This window comes from Heterocephalus glaber, unplaced genomic scaffold (genome assembly GCF_053883595.1).
Source record: "Heterocephalus glaber isolate CG9 unplaced genomic scaffold, H.glaber_assembly_v1.0 deba00001503, whole genome shotgun sequence".
NCBI lineage: Eukaryota > Metazoa > Chordata > Mammalia > Rodentia > Bathyergidae > Heterocephalus > Heterocephalus glaber.
In genome coordinates this window covers 897,538-913,649 of record NW_028258323.1, presented here as the reverse complement: position 1 = coordinate 913,649, position 16,112 = coordinate 897,538, and the positions used below count along the sequence as shown (strand labels likewise).

Here is a 16,112-nt window from a genome sequence, read left to right as displayed (position 1 = left end):
AATAAGCAAAGCTTACTAGGAGAGGAAAAAGATTTTCCTGGGCAAGGGACCATGCTGATGAAGATGGAAAACTGAACAAATGCAAAAAGTAAATCAATTGCTTTGATCTAACTGAGTTTCCAAGGTTCATAAATAGGTAAGAGAAAGATGCAGCCATCATTTGAGAAATATGTAGACTAAATTGGAGCAAGAAGTATGCATAAGAGATGATGATTATATGAGCCGTAGGCTACTGCAACGTAAGAACAAGGAGAGCTGAATAATTTTTAGTGAAAGGGAGAAAAATTTATAGAACCTAAGATCCATTTTTTAACCTCTAGCTATGAGGAAGACAAAAATGGATGCCAGATTGGGAATGAATAAGATGAATTTTTAGTATGTTGTATTTTAGGCGTGTTTAGATTTGCAAATCTAAGATATGACTCTGAAAGAAAAATGATGTCAGAGATGGAAGGGAATAATTTAACGTTGTGAGAAATTGTGCATCTGTTAGGGTGTACATATTTAAAAATTGGTGTTCAAAAGCAGTCATCAAAATCCTTGATAAATAGCATGAGAGTATATCGGAAGTGCCCACTCACTGAGATTTCAGAAAATCGTATAATATATATCTTTCATACATGCATTTATTAACTGTTTTATCCATCCTAATTGCAAGGAAAACTAGAAATAGAGGAATAAGGGACCTCAGTTGATTTTTTAATCTACTCAACCCCATTGAAATATTGTTATATGTTATGAATTAATTTCTCTGTGGATTAAGAAACATTTGCTGAATATAGTAACACAGATCACTGTTTCTTACAGAACTTATTTACAAGGAAGTAATGAATTCAGAAGAAAAGACTAAAAATGGTGTAGTAAAAGGACAGCCTTCTCCTTCAGGTACTCACTCTCAGTGAATAACCCATAAACCAGTACTTCGGTTTGTCCTTGACTTCCCAGGAGGGGTTGCAACCAGTGACATCACTCCCTGAATGTGTGAGCAAGTATTGCAGGACGGTTTCCCTGTGCTTTTAATTTGGTTTATTCTGATATTTAGTGTGACATTCATTCCCATTATTCTGATTATAATTATTTAGCACAGAAGTTCTTTTAGAACTGACTTTTTTTTTTGGTACTGGGGATTGAACTCTGGTCCTTGTGCTTGTGGGGCAGGCGGCAGAACCACTGAGCTAAGTCCCTGGCCCTAGAACTGATTTTAAGAGAGTAACAAATGCTAAAGAAACATTAATGTTGGTTGCTTCAAGCGTAAATGCTATTCATAAAACACAGAGACCCAAGGTCCTGTTGACTACCAGATCAATGTAGAGGTCAGGAATTCCTCCAGCTCCAACTTCTCCCCTCTTTCATTTTCAGAGTCTGAACTCTTCTTAAGGGTTGGTGTGACTATAGTTGAAGCATCTACCATATGTGTTGTATGATAGTCACCTTTCTGATACTGGGACAAAATATACCTGACATAGGCAACCTAAAGGAAGAAATATTTATTTTGGCTCATGGTTTCAGTTTATTTTCCACACTCAGCAATGGGATCATGTATGGTTGAGGTTAGCACCGTGACAGTCCAATTGCCTAGTCTCTAGCTAGGAGTCTCCAGTCCAGTCAAGTTAACAATCAAGATGATAGTTACAGTCAAGGTCCCTTGAAGTAATTTGCCTGTACTTATTAATGGTAATATATTTTTTCCTAAGATGGATGTTCTGAATATAAAGAGTTTTAGAAAAGTGGTTTATTTTCAATTTTAAATTACCCTCAGATCCTGCTGACAAGAATGTAAGGTGTAGATGACTAGTTTAGAAGAAAACAGATTTATTAAATACCTTTAATAAAAAGTATTTCCCATTCATTGTGAATTGTTTTAGGAAAAGGGATATAGGATAAATTAATCAGCTATTCATGCTGATAGTACTCTGAATCACTAGTTTGGATCCACATGCAGCTTGACACCCAGACAGGTCCTTCAAGCAGACTTGAGGCAATATTCAGTTCTACCCCAAGTTTTCCCCAGTGAGGGCAAAGGGGGTCACTGGCATTGTCTGCCTTGCCCACCCTTGTTACTCTTTGTACCATCTGGATTGAGTCTGCAGAAGTTGTTTCTAAATTCTCTATATGTTCTCTCTGCTGCTGATTAAAGAACTCCAAGACAGACTTCAGCATCCATCCAGAAAGATTCCTTGTGTTAAGAATTCCTATAATAGAACAAATTTTCTTATAACTATTAAGAAGCTGAAATACCAGGATCTAGCAAAAGATGACAACATTTCATACTGGGTTGGAGCACATTTTAATAGAATAGTAGAATAGTAGAAGCTATTCTACTGATCTTGACTTCAAATAATCATTACTTCATTTCCTTTCTATACTACCCTGTTTCAAAAGACTTTTCATATCGTCCCAAAAGAATAGGATCTTTTAAAATTTTCTATTAGTCCCCATGTTTAAAATATTGGACCTCTTGTCTTATTATCCCTTACTTATTATAAGTTCACTAAGAAGATTATATATATTAATCTTGGCACACTGCTATGTGCTGTGCCTTGCAACAATAGTAGCTCAACAAATATTTATTAATTTGAAAATTGCTACTCAGCTCCTCTCTCAGCATGTTGCTTGATGCTATTCCAAAAACAGAATTAAGATAGGATAATAGCTTTAATTGAGTACACAATTCAGTCAATTCTTGCATGATGATTACAACTATTTAGTCACCCTAATGGTTACCTATTAGATAGTTACCTGGTTAACTATTTAGTTACCAACTATTCATCATGAGTATAAGTGGGTCAAGTGCCAAATCTAGGAACTGTCACCTTTGACACTTGTTCATGCCTCACACACTGGTTTGCTCCTTCACATGGTTTTTTGATTCATTCATTTTGGAAATGTATATTTGTGATTATTTTGCAGGACCATTTTCTTCTGTGTTGGTGATTATTTCTACAATACACAGTTAATGTTTACCTAAGTGAGAAGTTTAAAACCCCTTTATAACCATGCCAACTACTTGTAACAGTCAGAGGTTATCTACCTTTTACATGTACCTCCACTACATAGTTGACTGACTTAACCAATTTATAGTTAAAGTGATTGTGGATTCAGTCTTTTACTAGGAAATCATTTTAAGGAAAACAATTCATGACTAAATGTTGGCAAATTATATGTGTTGTATATCTTATGTGACATCTTTATCCATGACATATCTGCATGTATTTACATCACATAGAGGCTGTAGAGCCGCTGAGTGTTAGCGCCTCTTCTTGTCAGCTCGAGAACCAGTTGTGTACATCTTCTCAAAGTGACTTTAATGACCTCATGCTGATAGCTTCAATCAGCTAGGGAAATTTACAACATGGAACTTGGCAAGACTCTACACAAATCAGGACATTTTTCCCCCTGGAGAGCCACTTGTTAAATTTTTATTGGTGCACCACTGTGTACGTGTGTGCAGTAAATTATGCTAGAAAGAAAAAGCAATTACTAAAACATCTTCTGAAAAGTTGAGTTTTTGGATTTTTCATGATAGTCACTTTTCCTCATTAATAGCTACATACCATATTTTATTGTTTAAATAGCTAGGACAAAGTAATGTTACAGTACAGATTCTCTTACTATTCAGTGGTAATCCCATAGCAAGGAAATCAGCTAATGTAGTTCCTCAGGGATGAAATGGTCTCAATCCCCAATCTTGTTGTAGGAATGCTTTAAAAATGTAAATAGGGCCGGGGATTTAGCTCAGTGTTTCCACCACCTGCATTGCAAGCACAAGGACCCAAGTTCGATCCCCGGTACCAAAAAAAACCACAAAAAAACAAAAAACTTAAATAAGAGATTAAATGCACATTTGCATAGTAATTTATAGATTTGAAATTCAATGATTGAATTGTCATATATCAATAAGGAATACATCTAAACTTCAGATACATTCCTAAACAAATAATTTTACCCTCTCCTGCGGTCCAATTTCACTTGCAGAGTGATTTCTTTTCAAGAATAGTATAGCTGTTTGCCTCCTAAATTGATTTGTAAAGACTGCTGAGGGAATAGTAGTCCATGAGCAGAAGTTAATTTTCCTCTGAAAGCAGTTGTTACAGAATGTTAAAGCTGGAACAAATATAGGAGATCATCTAATCCAGCAATTCTCCGTTTGTTCTCCACCTCTATTCCATGTAGAAATAAAGTTCCCTCAGGGAACAATGACTCACTGAGACAAGATGCTTAGCACTGGGTAGGTAGAGATTTTTTCAGAATGTTTAAATTAAAGACAAATCTGCCCTAGTGCTTTTAGTACACACCCCCTCCTTTCCAGTATGGTCAATGTTCCCCACCATGGGAGTAGATCTTTCCCAGCTAGAGTCACTCATGCAGTCTAATAAGTTGTATTTATTTTTTGCTAAAAAATCTTCAAGCCCAGATATGTTGGGAGGCTCAAGATTGTGCAGAGAGAAAAGAATATCTGTCAGTTTTTTTTCTTTTTAGTTTTTATTTTCATTCTTTGTATATATCTTTTTGTTGGTGGTGGCAGTTGGGGAGGGAATTGTTGGGAAAATAATTTCCTTTTAAAGAACAGAGCAAAATTTCTCCTGGTAACAGTGACTACTTTTTGGTTAGATAACTTCTGTCTTGGAAATTTTCACTAGAGTAAATTATTTTGTATTGTGAATTGCAATGTTTTAAAATGTTATGGCTTGTGTCTAGATATCTCCCCAAAGCCTCATGCAGTTGTGGGTGGGGCTTTTTCCGAGGTGGCTGAATCTAGAATGTGTGATTGATTCATGGTGCAATGCTAGGCTCATGGATAAGATTTAAGGGATAGAAAAACCTGTGGTCATCCCTTGTTGCTTTTGCTGTCTTCTGCCACCATGAACTGTTGCTCCTCTGCCATGTGCTATCCTGCCTTGGAGCCAGCTGATTATGGACTGAAACCTCTACAGACTGTGAGCTAAATAAACCTTTCCCCTTTAACTTTGGATGTCAGGTATTTTGTCTCAGTAATAAGAGAAAAGTAACTAAGACATGAAGTAAAGTTGAAAGTGGCTAATATCCCTCATTTGCAACTCTATTAGTATTTTTACTTTCTTTAAATGTCATTTTTATTAAAAATATGTATTGCTCCATAGATGGGAAAATATATTATAAAATGCATCTCTCCCCTGGTTCCTTCTGAGTAATACAGAAAGAAGGTTCTCGAGATGCTGAGATGTGCTAGGCAAGTAGACATTACAGTCAGAGTTAGTCCGGCTCAGTTCTGTTTAAGATTTTCACAAACTTCTTGGCAGTAAACTAATGTGAAACCAAAGTTCTTATTCTGTCCATTTTATTTGTGATTGTTTTTATGGTTTGCAAAGCTTGTTTGTTGCCTATATGAAAATAGACTTGGATGGGTCATGTGAAAGCCAGAAGAGACTGTAGTCACTTATTGTACTGCAGTAATGAAGGGCATGCAGAGCAAAAATTACTCATTGAACAGTGGTAAGATCATTAATATTTAACAATCATCTCTAAAAAACAACTGATTTGTAACACTTGTCAATTTTTGTGGTATAAATGTTCTTACTGTGACCAATTGTCCGCTCCCAGTGTGACACCAATGAATGCAGAGTGCGAAAGATGCTAATAATTAGCTCTAAGAAGCCACGGGGCATTACCACCAACACACCAAGAGGCAGGCAGTGCACTTCATTCTCCCTTCAGAGCAGTATGGAAAGGCCACTCCCATAAGGCAAGCACATGGGATGGAAAATTTTAGAGAGGAAGCACTGGAAGAAAAGACCTCTCTTAATTTTTGGTGTAAAAAATCAGGTACAGTAGTCTGTGGAACCCTAGAAAGGCAGATTTTATATGAAGATTTGACAGATTCTGAATTTTGAGTGAGTGAAGGCTAATTGTAAATTGACATTCCATATTGATAGAGGCTGGACTCTTCTGACAGCATAAGGATTACAGGGAACCAGGTGATCAAGACAAGAAAAACATATGATTTTCCTTGGCCAAGACAGTGTAGCATCATTTTATCTATTTAATTCCAAGTCCACTGCCAATGAGACTCTTTATTCAAATAAACCAGTTTTAGTTCTATTTACTAGCAATGAACAAAAACAATTCCATTTTCCATTATGTCAGAAGCAAAAAAAAAAAAAAATCCTTAAGAATAAGTTTAATAAAAAAGTGCAAAGTTTGTACTCTGGAAATCACAAAAACACTGTTGAAATTAATCAATGTAATTAATTAAGTTAAAGACGGCCTAAGTAAATGGATAGATGGTCCATTATTCTTGGATTGGAATACTCAATATGATGAAGGTGAAAATACTCCCCCAAATTGACTTTAAAGTCAAACACTATACAAAAATGATGATTGTCTTCTCTGAAGAAATCTGGTCTGAAAATTCAGGTGGAAATGTAAGGCATCCAGAGTAGCCAAAACCATCTTGAAGGAGATAAAGGGTTAAAGAAGCCTTATTTCCAAAGTTAGAGCAAGACATATACTCAAGATAGCCTACTACTTATATGGAGATGTATAGCAATAGAATGGAATTGAGAGTCCAAAAATAAATCCTCGCATTTGTTATCAAGTCTTTCTCTCTTTTTTTTTTTTTTTGGTACTGGGGATCGAACTTGTGCTTGTGAGGCAGGCAGCAGAACCACTCAGCTAAATCCCCAGCCCTTGTTCATTTTTGACAACTGTGTCAAGATAGTTTTACAAGGAAAAAATAGTCTTTTCAACAAATGGTGTTGGGGCTGAATAATCACTTGAAAAAGAATGAAAGTGGACCTCATCCTATGCAAAAATGAGCTCAAAATGGATTATAAACTGTAGTGTAAGAACTAAAATTATAAAATTCTCAGATGAAACTATGGGATTAAATTGTCATGACCTTGGGTTAGGAAATGCTTTCTTAGATATGACACAAGAGGCACAAGTGACAAAAGAACAACTAGATAAATCTGACTTCATCAAAACTAAAAACAATTGTGCTTCACCACTGAAATACATTATTCGGTACAATTAATATGTGCTAATAATTATAACTAAATATTTGTGCTTTAAAGACACCTTCAAGAATCAAAAGGATTATTCATGGGAGAAAAATACTGACCAGCCGTATACCTTCGAAGGGCTGCATCACAATGATATAAAATGCTTTTACAATTCAGTAAAAAAAAAAATTACCTAATTAAAAACGGCTAAAAGATCTGAATAGACCACGAATCAACAAGTACATTAAAAGATACTGGACACCGTTAGCTACTAGGCAAACACAAATCAAATAATACACTTAGAATGGCTATAATCATTAAAAAATTACAATAGGAAGCATTAGTAAGGTGAAATTGTAATGCTAAACTTTCTGGTAGGATTGTAAACTTGTGCACCCAAAAATAGTTTCAAAAATAGTTTGGCAGTTCCTCAAAATGAATGAACTCAAAGAGAATAAACATAGAATTATTCTGTGATGCAACAATTCCATTCCTTGATACCCAAGAGAAATGAAAACATGACCATATAAATGTTGTACATGAAAATTCATAAAAACATTGTGTATAATAGTCAAAAAGTCTGGACAACCCAAGTGTTCATCAAATGCCCGCTAATACACAGGTAAACCAAAATTAATACATCCGTATGATGATGGACTATTATCTCTCTGTATAAAGGGATGAAATACATGTCACAGCATGAATGAACCATGAGGATATTATGCTTTGTGAGAGAAACCAATCATGACTGATATCATATTGTGCACTTCCAATTACATGAAATGTCCAGATTAGACAATTTGTAGAGACAGAATGTTGGTTTTCCCTAGTCTGGGGCTGGAGGGTAGGCAAGAAATGCAAACCAATGTTTCTCTTTGGAGTGATGAGAGTTCTACAAGGTTGATTGTGGTTATGGCTGTGCAACTCTAAATATACTAAAAAACTCAAATTACAAATGAAATTTATTAAGTACATAGTATGTGAATTAAATCTTAATAAAATGCTTACAGAAAGATATATAGACCTACTTTCATAACTCAAGTCAAAACTAAATCTGGACTGCAGCATCATGATTTGAAAGACATTTGTAGGAAAGGAATAAATCATCCAAAGAGTAAGAAAGAATAATGCAATAATGCAGTAAGAAAAATGCAATCTCCCTGTTGGGCCCATAATTCATCAGGCATTTATTAGTCTTGTTTTCAATCTTAATCTCTACCCTTTAATAAAGATGAGGAAAAATTGAAGAGGATTCCGAGAAGTCCATTTTAGTAACACTAAATGCTTAGATCCCAGAGCTTATGAAAGAACCTAAAAAGTGTTGGTGTAATTTAATTCATAAATTACAGCTGGGAACTTGCATTGTGTATGGAGATCAAAAGTTATTCGTTACCATGAGAGGCATTGCACTAGCTCTGCACTATTTCTCTAAGGAACATAATTTTGTAAAGTTGAAATAAAGTTAAGCCAGGTAAGTTTGTATTACATGTTGTTTTGATAGTGAGAATAATTATTTATACAATTTAGTAAAGCATTAAAAATCTCTTCTGAAACTGAAGGTGGTGGTACATCCCTAGAATCTCAGTACTCTGAGTTCCTGAGGCAGGGAGATCACCTGGTTGGTCCATTAAGCAACTTAGTTAGATCTTATCTCAAAATAGAGACAAAAATGTCATAGGTCATTCCATGTGAGGGCCCTAAATATAATTTCCAGTACAAAAACCCCCAAAACTCTTCTAGAGACATTTAAAGGGTATTGAGAATTTTAGAAGTTTAAAGAACATGAAAAATGCTTAAGCTTTTCTGTATATGAAAACAGTGGAGTACAAAGAAATACATATAATATGTTCAAAATTAGGGAAACTTCCTTGCAAAAAGACTAGAAAGATATATACCCAAAGCTTAATAGTTCCTAGCATTAGTTTGAGGATCAGTATGTGTTATTTTATTACTTTTACGCATTTCCCATTGTTTAAATAAATATATTTATAATCAACAAGTAAAACCCTAAGCACATGTAGGATCAAAGCAAAGTGTCATTTTTTAGGCTTCCAGATCCTCCCTGGCTCCTGTCACATTTTCATCATGTTTTTCCCATGGGCAAGAAATGTTGCCTCCAGGCACAAGAAATATATGGGTCCTGCTGCTTCTTTGTTTAGTTTTGTTTAATAGTTTTTAGGTCTATGTAATGACACTATTTTATTTTGGACTTATTATTTTTACCAAATCAATCTTGCATACTGTATTTTTTAGTGAGGATTCTTAATCTCTTACTAGGTGATTTTACTGTAGACATTGTTATTAGCAAGCTGTTTAACAAATCACATATTTTGTCACTGATATTGCCTAGGTATAAAAAACACAGAAAAAGGAAATTGCCCACTCCAATGAGCTAGGGTTTAATTACATTTTACAGTGCCTTTGGTTCATCTTTTCCTTCTCAGAGATATTGTAACTGAGCAAGTTTTTAACTGAACACGCTTCTTCTTGAGTTTCAACATTGTTATGTTCCCACAGAGCCAATAAATAATTTTTCAAATCTAAGTTGAAAATTCAGAGTCATTTGCAGAGCCCAATAACTAAACCAGCTGGAACAGAAATACATAATCAAAAGTTATGCTCTGACTTCTATTTTTTGTACCTTTCGTTAAGCGGTCTACTTTGCTTTTCAATGTGGATTTTAAACTGGATATCATTAATGACTATGTAATAATGTTTACATTACATACTTTCCTTTTTCTAGACCTGTAGTCTCCATGTAATTCAGATTTCTGCCTATATGTCTGGGATCAGTCCCTTTTGTGGGTTCATCTTAAAAACATCCAGCATTGAAAACATACAGGGTCAGATTATTACATTAAGGGATTTTATTTATCTGTCTTCTCTATAAAGCAGTGTTTTTCAATTCCCCATTCTTTATACAGTTTCTGGGTGGCTATTTAAAAATGCAAAAACCTTGGGCTATCACACAGGCTAATTATATTATAATAATGGAGGACTTGGGGTTGTGGGGATTGAAGGTGCTATGAGTGTGTGTGTGTGCGCGCGCGCGCGTGTGTGTGTTTAAAGTGCATTGTGGGTAATTGCTAATACAGATTGAGATTTGATAGCCCTGCAGTAGCCTTGAATAACCTGTAACCAGGGACTCTGCGCTGTTTCATCTTGATTTTCACTATCTGACATAGTTCCCCATATGGGTGATTCTATGAATGTTTGCAGAATGAATCCCCTCTTATGTATGTCCATCCAGACCTCTTGAATGGCATTCAGCTGGGTCTGGTTCCAGATTTAGTCATGTTGATCTTCATTTTCTTAGCACAGGTGCAGCAGTGAACAGCAGTGAGAGTCTCCCTCCATCTTCGTCCGTCAATGACATCTCCTCCATGTCCACCGACCAGACCCTGGCATCTGACACTGACAGCAGCTTGGAAGCCTCAGCGGGACCCCTGGGTTGTTGCAGGTGACTAGCCGCCTGCCTGCGAAACCCAGCGTTCTTCAGGAGATGAGGGGATGGCACACACACTCACCCACACACACGGACACGTACACACACACACACACACACACACACGTAGAGACACACGTAGAGAAATCAGCAAAGGAGAGAATCCAAGCCTACAATGGAAACCAATCTTTTAGCCTGCTTCTTCTCCAAAGTTCTGTATTGTAGCTAAGCTCAAATGTATATTTAACTTCTAGTTGCTCTTGCTTTGGTCTCCTTCCAACAATGCTTACTACAGAGAGCAAATCAAACACAAATTAGAGAAGCCTTTTCCATAAAGTGTAATTTAAATGGCTGCAAAACCAGCACCTGTACCTGCCCTTTCAAATGGCATGCTGAGGTGTGCAGTGGCCCCATCCAGCATGTGTGTGTCTCTATCTCGCATCTACCTGCTCCTTTGGCCTAGTCAGATGGATGTAGATACAGATCCGCATGTGTCTGTATTCAGACAGCTCTACTTAGAGATGCTACTGTCAGTGTCCTCAGGGCCCTACCAAGACATCATGCACTGGGGTACCACATGGTCCATTTCACGTGATCTATTTACTCTGACATAAATCCGTCTATAATATATTGCCAGTATATAAGCTGTTTAGTTTGTTAATTGATTAAGCTGTATGTCTTATAAGAAAACATGTAAAGGGGGAAACATGGGGGGAGTGAGCTCTCAGACCTTGAAGATGTAGCTTCCAAATTTGAACTGATTAAATGGCACCTGTATACCAATTTTAGAAAGAACATATGTGATGCTTATGTACAGTGCGTGGGGGGAGGGGTAGCTTTGAGGCTCTAACTGGTTCGGCCTTTAGAATGAAGGTGTGAATAGTGGCTGACAGTGAACAGGAAGCAGGGACTAGAGAGTGCTGTTGCAGTGTGGATAAGAACAGAGGAGACGATTGCACAGAGGCCAGGAGACACTGATGTCTGTATTTTAAAGAGCAGAGCCCATTTTTCATTTCTAAATTCCATGTCACAGCAGGAGGCTACTGGAGAGAGTGCAGGTGTGGTGGGTCACTGTGTTAACATTGTACAGTGAGAATCCTTAACACATGAGTTCCTTAACAGAAAAGGCGCCTGCCCAAGTGACTCAGACAGTGGGCTGATTTTTCCTGGGTGGGCTGCTTCTCAGGTTCATGGTCTGCCAAGGTTTTATTCTGAGAAGAAACATTGCTTTCCTCTTCTAGAATAAAGTTAATTAATTTAAATAAAGCCCCCAAAGCACATCTCCAAAGACATCATTGTTCCTCAGGAGTTGCCCTGACTCCTTAATAGGACTGCTGTTTTGTGTTTACTTATTTATTTCATGAATTTGAACAATCTAAGAAGGGCTGATAGTCTGAATTTTGTACTACAGTAGATGTGAGAGCAATAACTCTGCCCCTAAATCACTGCTGCGAAATCACACTAGCAATATGAGTTTGTCTTAAAGCCATGAAGCATTAATGCCAATGTTTAGTGCAATCACCTGAATTTAACTTAAATCAAGTGAAAGTGCTTTCTCGGGCACTTCAGGAGGGACTGTGAAACATGGAGGTTATCTGACAGGGCCATCCCAGCAGGACTTCTCAGCAATAATGGCACCATGCTAGGCTTCCCTTCTTACTCACTTTGGTGAAGTATCTATCACTGTTATTTGCACTCCGGCCACTTTGGTGCTCACCAGTGTGGTGGTATTCACCTGAGGAAGAAGTAAAACATGGAAGGGACGGTTGATGAGTGTGATATGATCAGCACGTGGGAACCCCTCAGAAATAAAGCAAACAAGAACATCAGTGCTCTGAAAATGGCCTTAAACCCAACGGCAGGGATGCTCCATCTCTTTTGAAGCAATAGAGTCCATAGGGAACTGCACCCACTCCCACCTCCACCTGAGCAGCCACTGTTAAGGGATTGCTTCACTCGGTAGGGTTCATTGCAAGAGGTAACTTGTTTAAAATGCAGGGAATACCAGATTGTGCAGCTTGTCCCCTGGAATAAAAATATCCTACTCTCTCTCTTGCTACCATTCTTTTTGGTGAATATTGCAGACTTTTAAAAAATGTCTCCTCTTTCACATGTGTCTTCTCACTTTTTCCTTGTGTCATAGTCCAGGTTTGTTGAACTTCCCTTCTCTGTATCAATATTCTCTCTTTTCTCTATACTCTGCTCTTGATATATCTGGGGCCTCTTCACTCCTCTCCACTCCTCTGCTTTATACCATGCAGGCCTAAGTGCAGAGGTCAGGCAGCAGCTTGAAAAGAACCCATCTAAGGGGAATTTCATGAGGTCCATGAGGACAAGAGGCAAAAGGAAATCTCCGCAGCATCTCGGAAGCTTTGACAGTCAGGCTGTCTCTCATGTCTGCTCACCTGGTCATTTATTTCCTCAGAGTAGACCAGTCAAGAACTACACAGTTCCAGGTCCTTGCTGTTGGTGCCTTCCCTGGGACCTCCTCCTCATATATTTCCTTTTGCATGACTCTTGGGGGCCTTTAGTCAGTGGTCCCCTATGGACGGGAAAAAAAGAAAGAAACAAATCCCTTGGATTTACATAGCATTTACAAATAGAGGTAAGAATTTGAACTTCTGGCAGGATTAATTTTCCTAGGTGATCAAAGCAAGATATACTGGGAGATGGGACAGCCAAGAGAATTACCCCTTTAAAAGCCTGTTGTCCTTCAGGATCTTAGGAGGCTTTTGTTATAATAACTTTTAAAAAATGGTTATGATAAAATTCAGAATAGATTATGTCCAGCATTGAGTTTTCTTAAGGAGCAAAACCACCACAATATTCCCTATATAGTCACTTGTTATTTCCAAAGGATGTTCTTACATTCTGGGCAGAAATGGCAAGTCATCCAGGCCATATTTCTGGAAAAAGGGAAGGTTCTGCCTCTGGTGGGGCTCACTTTGGAATACGAGTTAGCACTCTGAGGAGTCTAAGCTTCTGTCCTCTCCATAGGCCATTGGCTTCACAGGGATCCTTGATAAAATGTGCTGTAGTTTTCCCCAGAAGGGATGGGTGTGTACGCATGTGCAGGACCAATTAAATTGTTATGAGAACTCAGCAAAACCAACACCAGTGTAGATATGTCATTGCTATTTTTATATGTGTTTTGTAGACCGGTGTGTTCATTTTACAAAGGGATACATTGGCCTTCCAACAAAATTTCTTCTTGTGGAATAAAAACTGAAAATAATATTTCATCTTCAAGAATCAAATGTTTGGGCTTTCTTGAATGTAGCTCCCAGTTGGTCCAGGGCCAGGCCAATTCCCATCCACTGGAGGAAGATATTTAATGCATGGCAGAGAAGTGGGATACTTTTCCTCAAACTTTTATCATTATTGGAAAAATATTATCTAAAGATAGTGACGACTACAGAGTGGCAGATTAGAAAATTGGTCTTGGCAAATGTGACAAGTGGAATAGATAAGAATAAATCTTTTTGTGACCTGTCTGGAAAAGTACAATAAAGCTGATTTGTAAAGTTTTAAATATTCATTGTAGAACTTAAATTATACAAACTATATTTCTATTTAATTCTCTTAACATATGACAGTCTGCATCTTAAAAGCATCATGCTCTGAAAAGAATGTTATCAATTAGCTTTGCTGCAAAAAATATCTTTTACAACTCAGTCAGAGTATTAAAATTGCTCTAGGAATTTTTGATTCTGGTCTTGCCTCTGGGTCTGAAGAGGAACCAGCTCCCTGCTCAATCCTCCATGTACGTTTTAATTATAAAAGCCAACATTTTTCACAGATGTCACTAAACCAAGGGAAGTCATTCATGTAAAAACAACAAAACAGTCACAATGTAAATAGTTATATCAATTACTTTCCTTGTGATTAAAATATAAGATTTCATTACTTCTTTTGACACTTAGTTCTTTGATCAAACTGAGGTGGAAGGCCTCTGTTTATACATGGACTCCTGTATATCTAGATTTCAATTACGTGGGACCGATGGCCAGTATACCCTAAAAGAATTAAGCTCCCAATCTGTCATTCTCTGTTTACCTTGCCATGTCCATCTTGCAATGATGCCTAACTTGCCTGTGATTCTGCATGATTGGACACCAAAGACCATTACCAATGAGAATTGTCCTGTGTCAGTGTTTAGTACCTAAAGCACACGCATACACATACACATACATACATATGCAGACACACTCCCTTGCTGTTCTAGGTCAACTGTGGGAGCCAAAACCACGTAGGTCCTGTTTCCTTGTGAGAACTAAAGTCAGCCAGCGTGGTGGATAAAAATAATCTCTGTGATATTTAACAAGGATTTGAAATCATTCAGATCATTTCTGTATTCTTTCTCACATTCTCTGATTTCTAATTTTTGCCCTTGATTTCTGAAATGCTTGTGGAACCAAAGATGAGTTGGAGGAGAACTGTGGCTTCTTTTGACTCTTCATAGGTAGAAGCTGAGCCAATATATTGTGATTTCTGTTTCTTATGAATTATTAAACCAGAGGAATATCCTCCTAATATAAAACCAAATCCAAACCTAAATTTTATTGGAGTTTGCCTTTGCTCACGGCCTCAGTGTCACACACTGACCATGTAGCTCTGGAGCATCTCTGGAGCTTATGTTTTCAACCCTGGGGAAGAACCTTTCTGTGCGTTCTGTTCCCTGCGCCAGGGAATCAATAGGAAAGAAGGAGTGGCCTACTTTTTCACCATGTCCAAGCAGGTGCCATATGAATGTGACCATGTCGAAGGCTGTATTTTTGAGACTGATATCTTCTAAACATTACCTCCATTTCTCTCTGCTCATACCAGTTGTGTATCTGCCATTCAGTAAGTTTCCTATAATGTATAAAATGAATAAAAGAAAAAAGATTTTTCTGGAGACATTAAGTAAGGAGAATATGGTTAAATTTCCTAGGTTAATTACCAGAATTCTTAATTATTCTAATTATTATCTAAGAGAGTGATTATTTGTCTATGTGGTAGCAAACTTTAATATTTCAGATTCCTTGGTGAACTAAAAATATGATTTTGTGGCTTGATAAAGAGGTCATTGAACTTGTTCTAGTTTTATCTGTCAGTGTCTGAACAATGTTGAGGATTTACCTTACTATTTCTGTAAACAATACATTTTATTTAATCCATTAACCATGAGAAAGTCTGGAATATAAACACAGCTATTTTTTTGAGTTATCAAACATATTTTTATTTATTTAAGGAAAATACAGACCAACAGTCTTCATCATCTTTGGAACAGCTTCTATTTCAATTTTGATCACAGATCTTTACTTTTAAAAAAGTTAAAAATGATCAAGTGTAACTACTAGAAAACACCCACGAGTACAAAGGAAAATTGTTTTCCACAAGGTGATTCTCCTTGGAGAGAAGGAGTCAGAGGAGTTATTAGTACATTCCAGGTGCCACAAAATGTTACCAAATACGTGGTATTTCTGGTCAACTTTGCAATGGGGAAAAGTAAGAGATGTTGGGCCTTGCTGTTTTGAAATGACTTATGGAGCAATCAACCTTTTTTTTTTTTTTTTTTTTTTCTTGGTACCGGGTATCGAACTCAGGTCCTTCCACTTGCATAGCAGGTGGCGAAACCACTGAGCTAAATCCCCAGCCCTGGAGCAACCAATATTGAAGGATGGAAGTGATTGCTCAATAACATC

The 16,112-nt window shown here is 37.2% G+C and overlaps 1 protein-coding gene across 13 annotated transcripts in view; it reads left to right on the top strand.

Moving 5' to 3' along the window:
* The window catches only part of Mapk10 (mitogen-activated protein kinase 10), a 357,438-nt gene extending 343,481 nt beyond the window's left edge, over window positions 1–13,957 (top strand). For 7 of the 13 annotated variants that reach the window (XM_004870519.4, XM_004870515.4, XM_021248787.2 and 4 more), the window contains 2 exons: window positions 808–885; window positions 10,302–13,957. In XM_004870519.4, coding sequence (XP_004870576.1) covers window positions 808–885; window positions 10,302–10,444 — 221 coding nt within the window. In that variant the 3' untranslated portion in view covers window positions 10,445–13,957. Of the gene's footprint in view, window positions 1–807; window positions 886–10,296 lie in introns of all 13 variants that reach the window. The other 6 variants (XM_087185889.1, XM_021248788.2, XM_087185890.1 and 3 more) reach the window with 1 other exon arrangement.
* The last annotated feature ends 2,155 nt before the right edge of the window (window positions 13,958–16,112 follow it).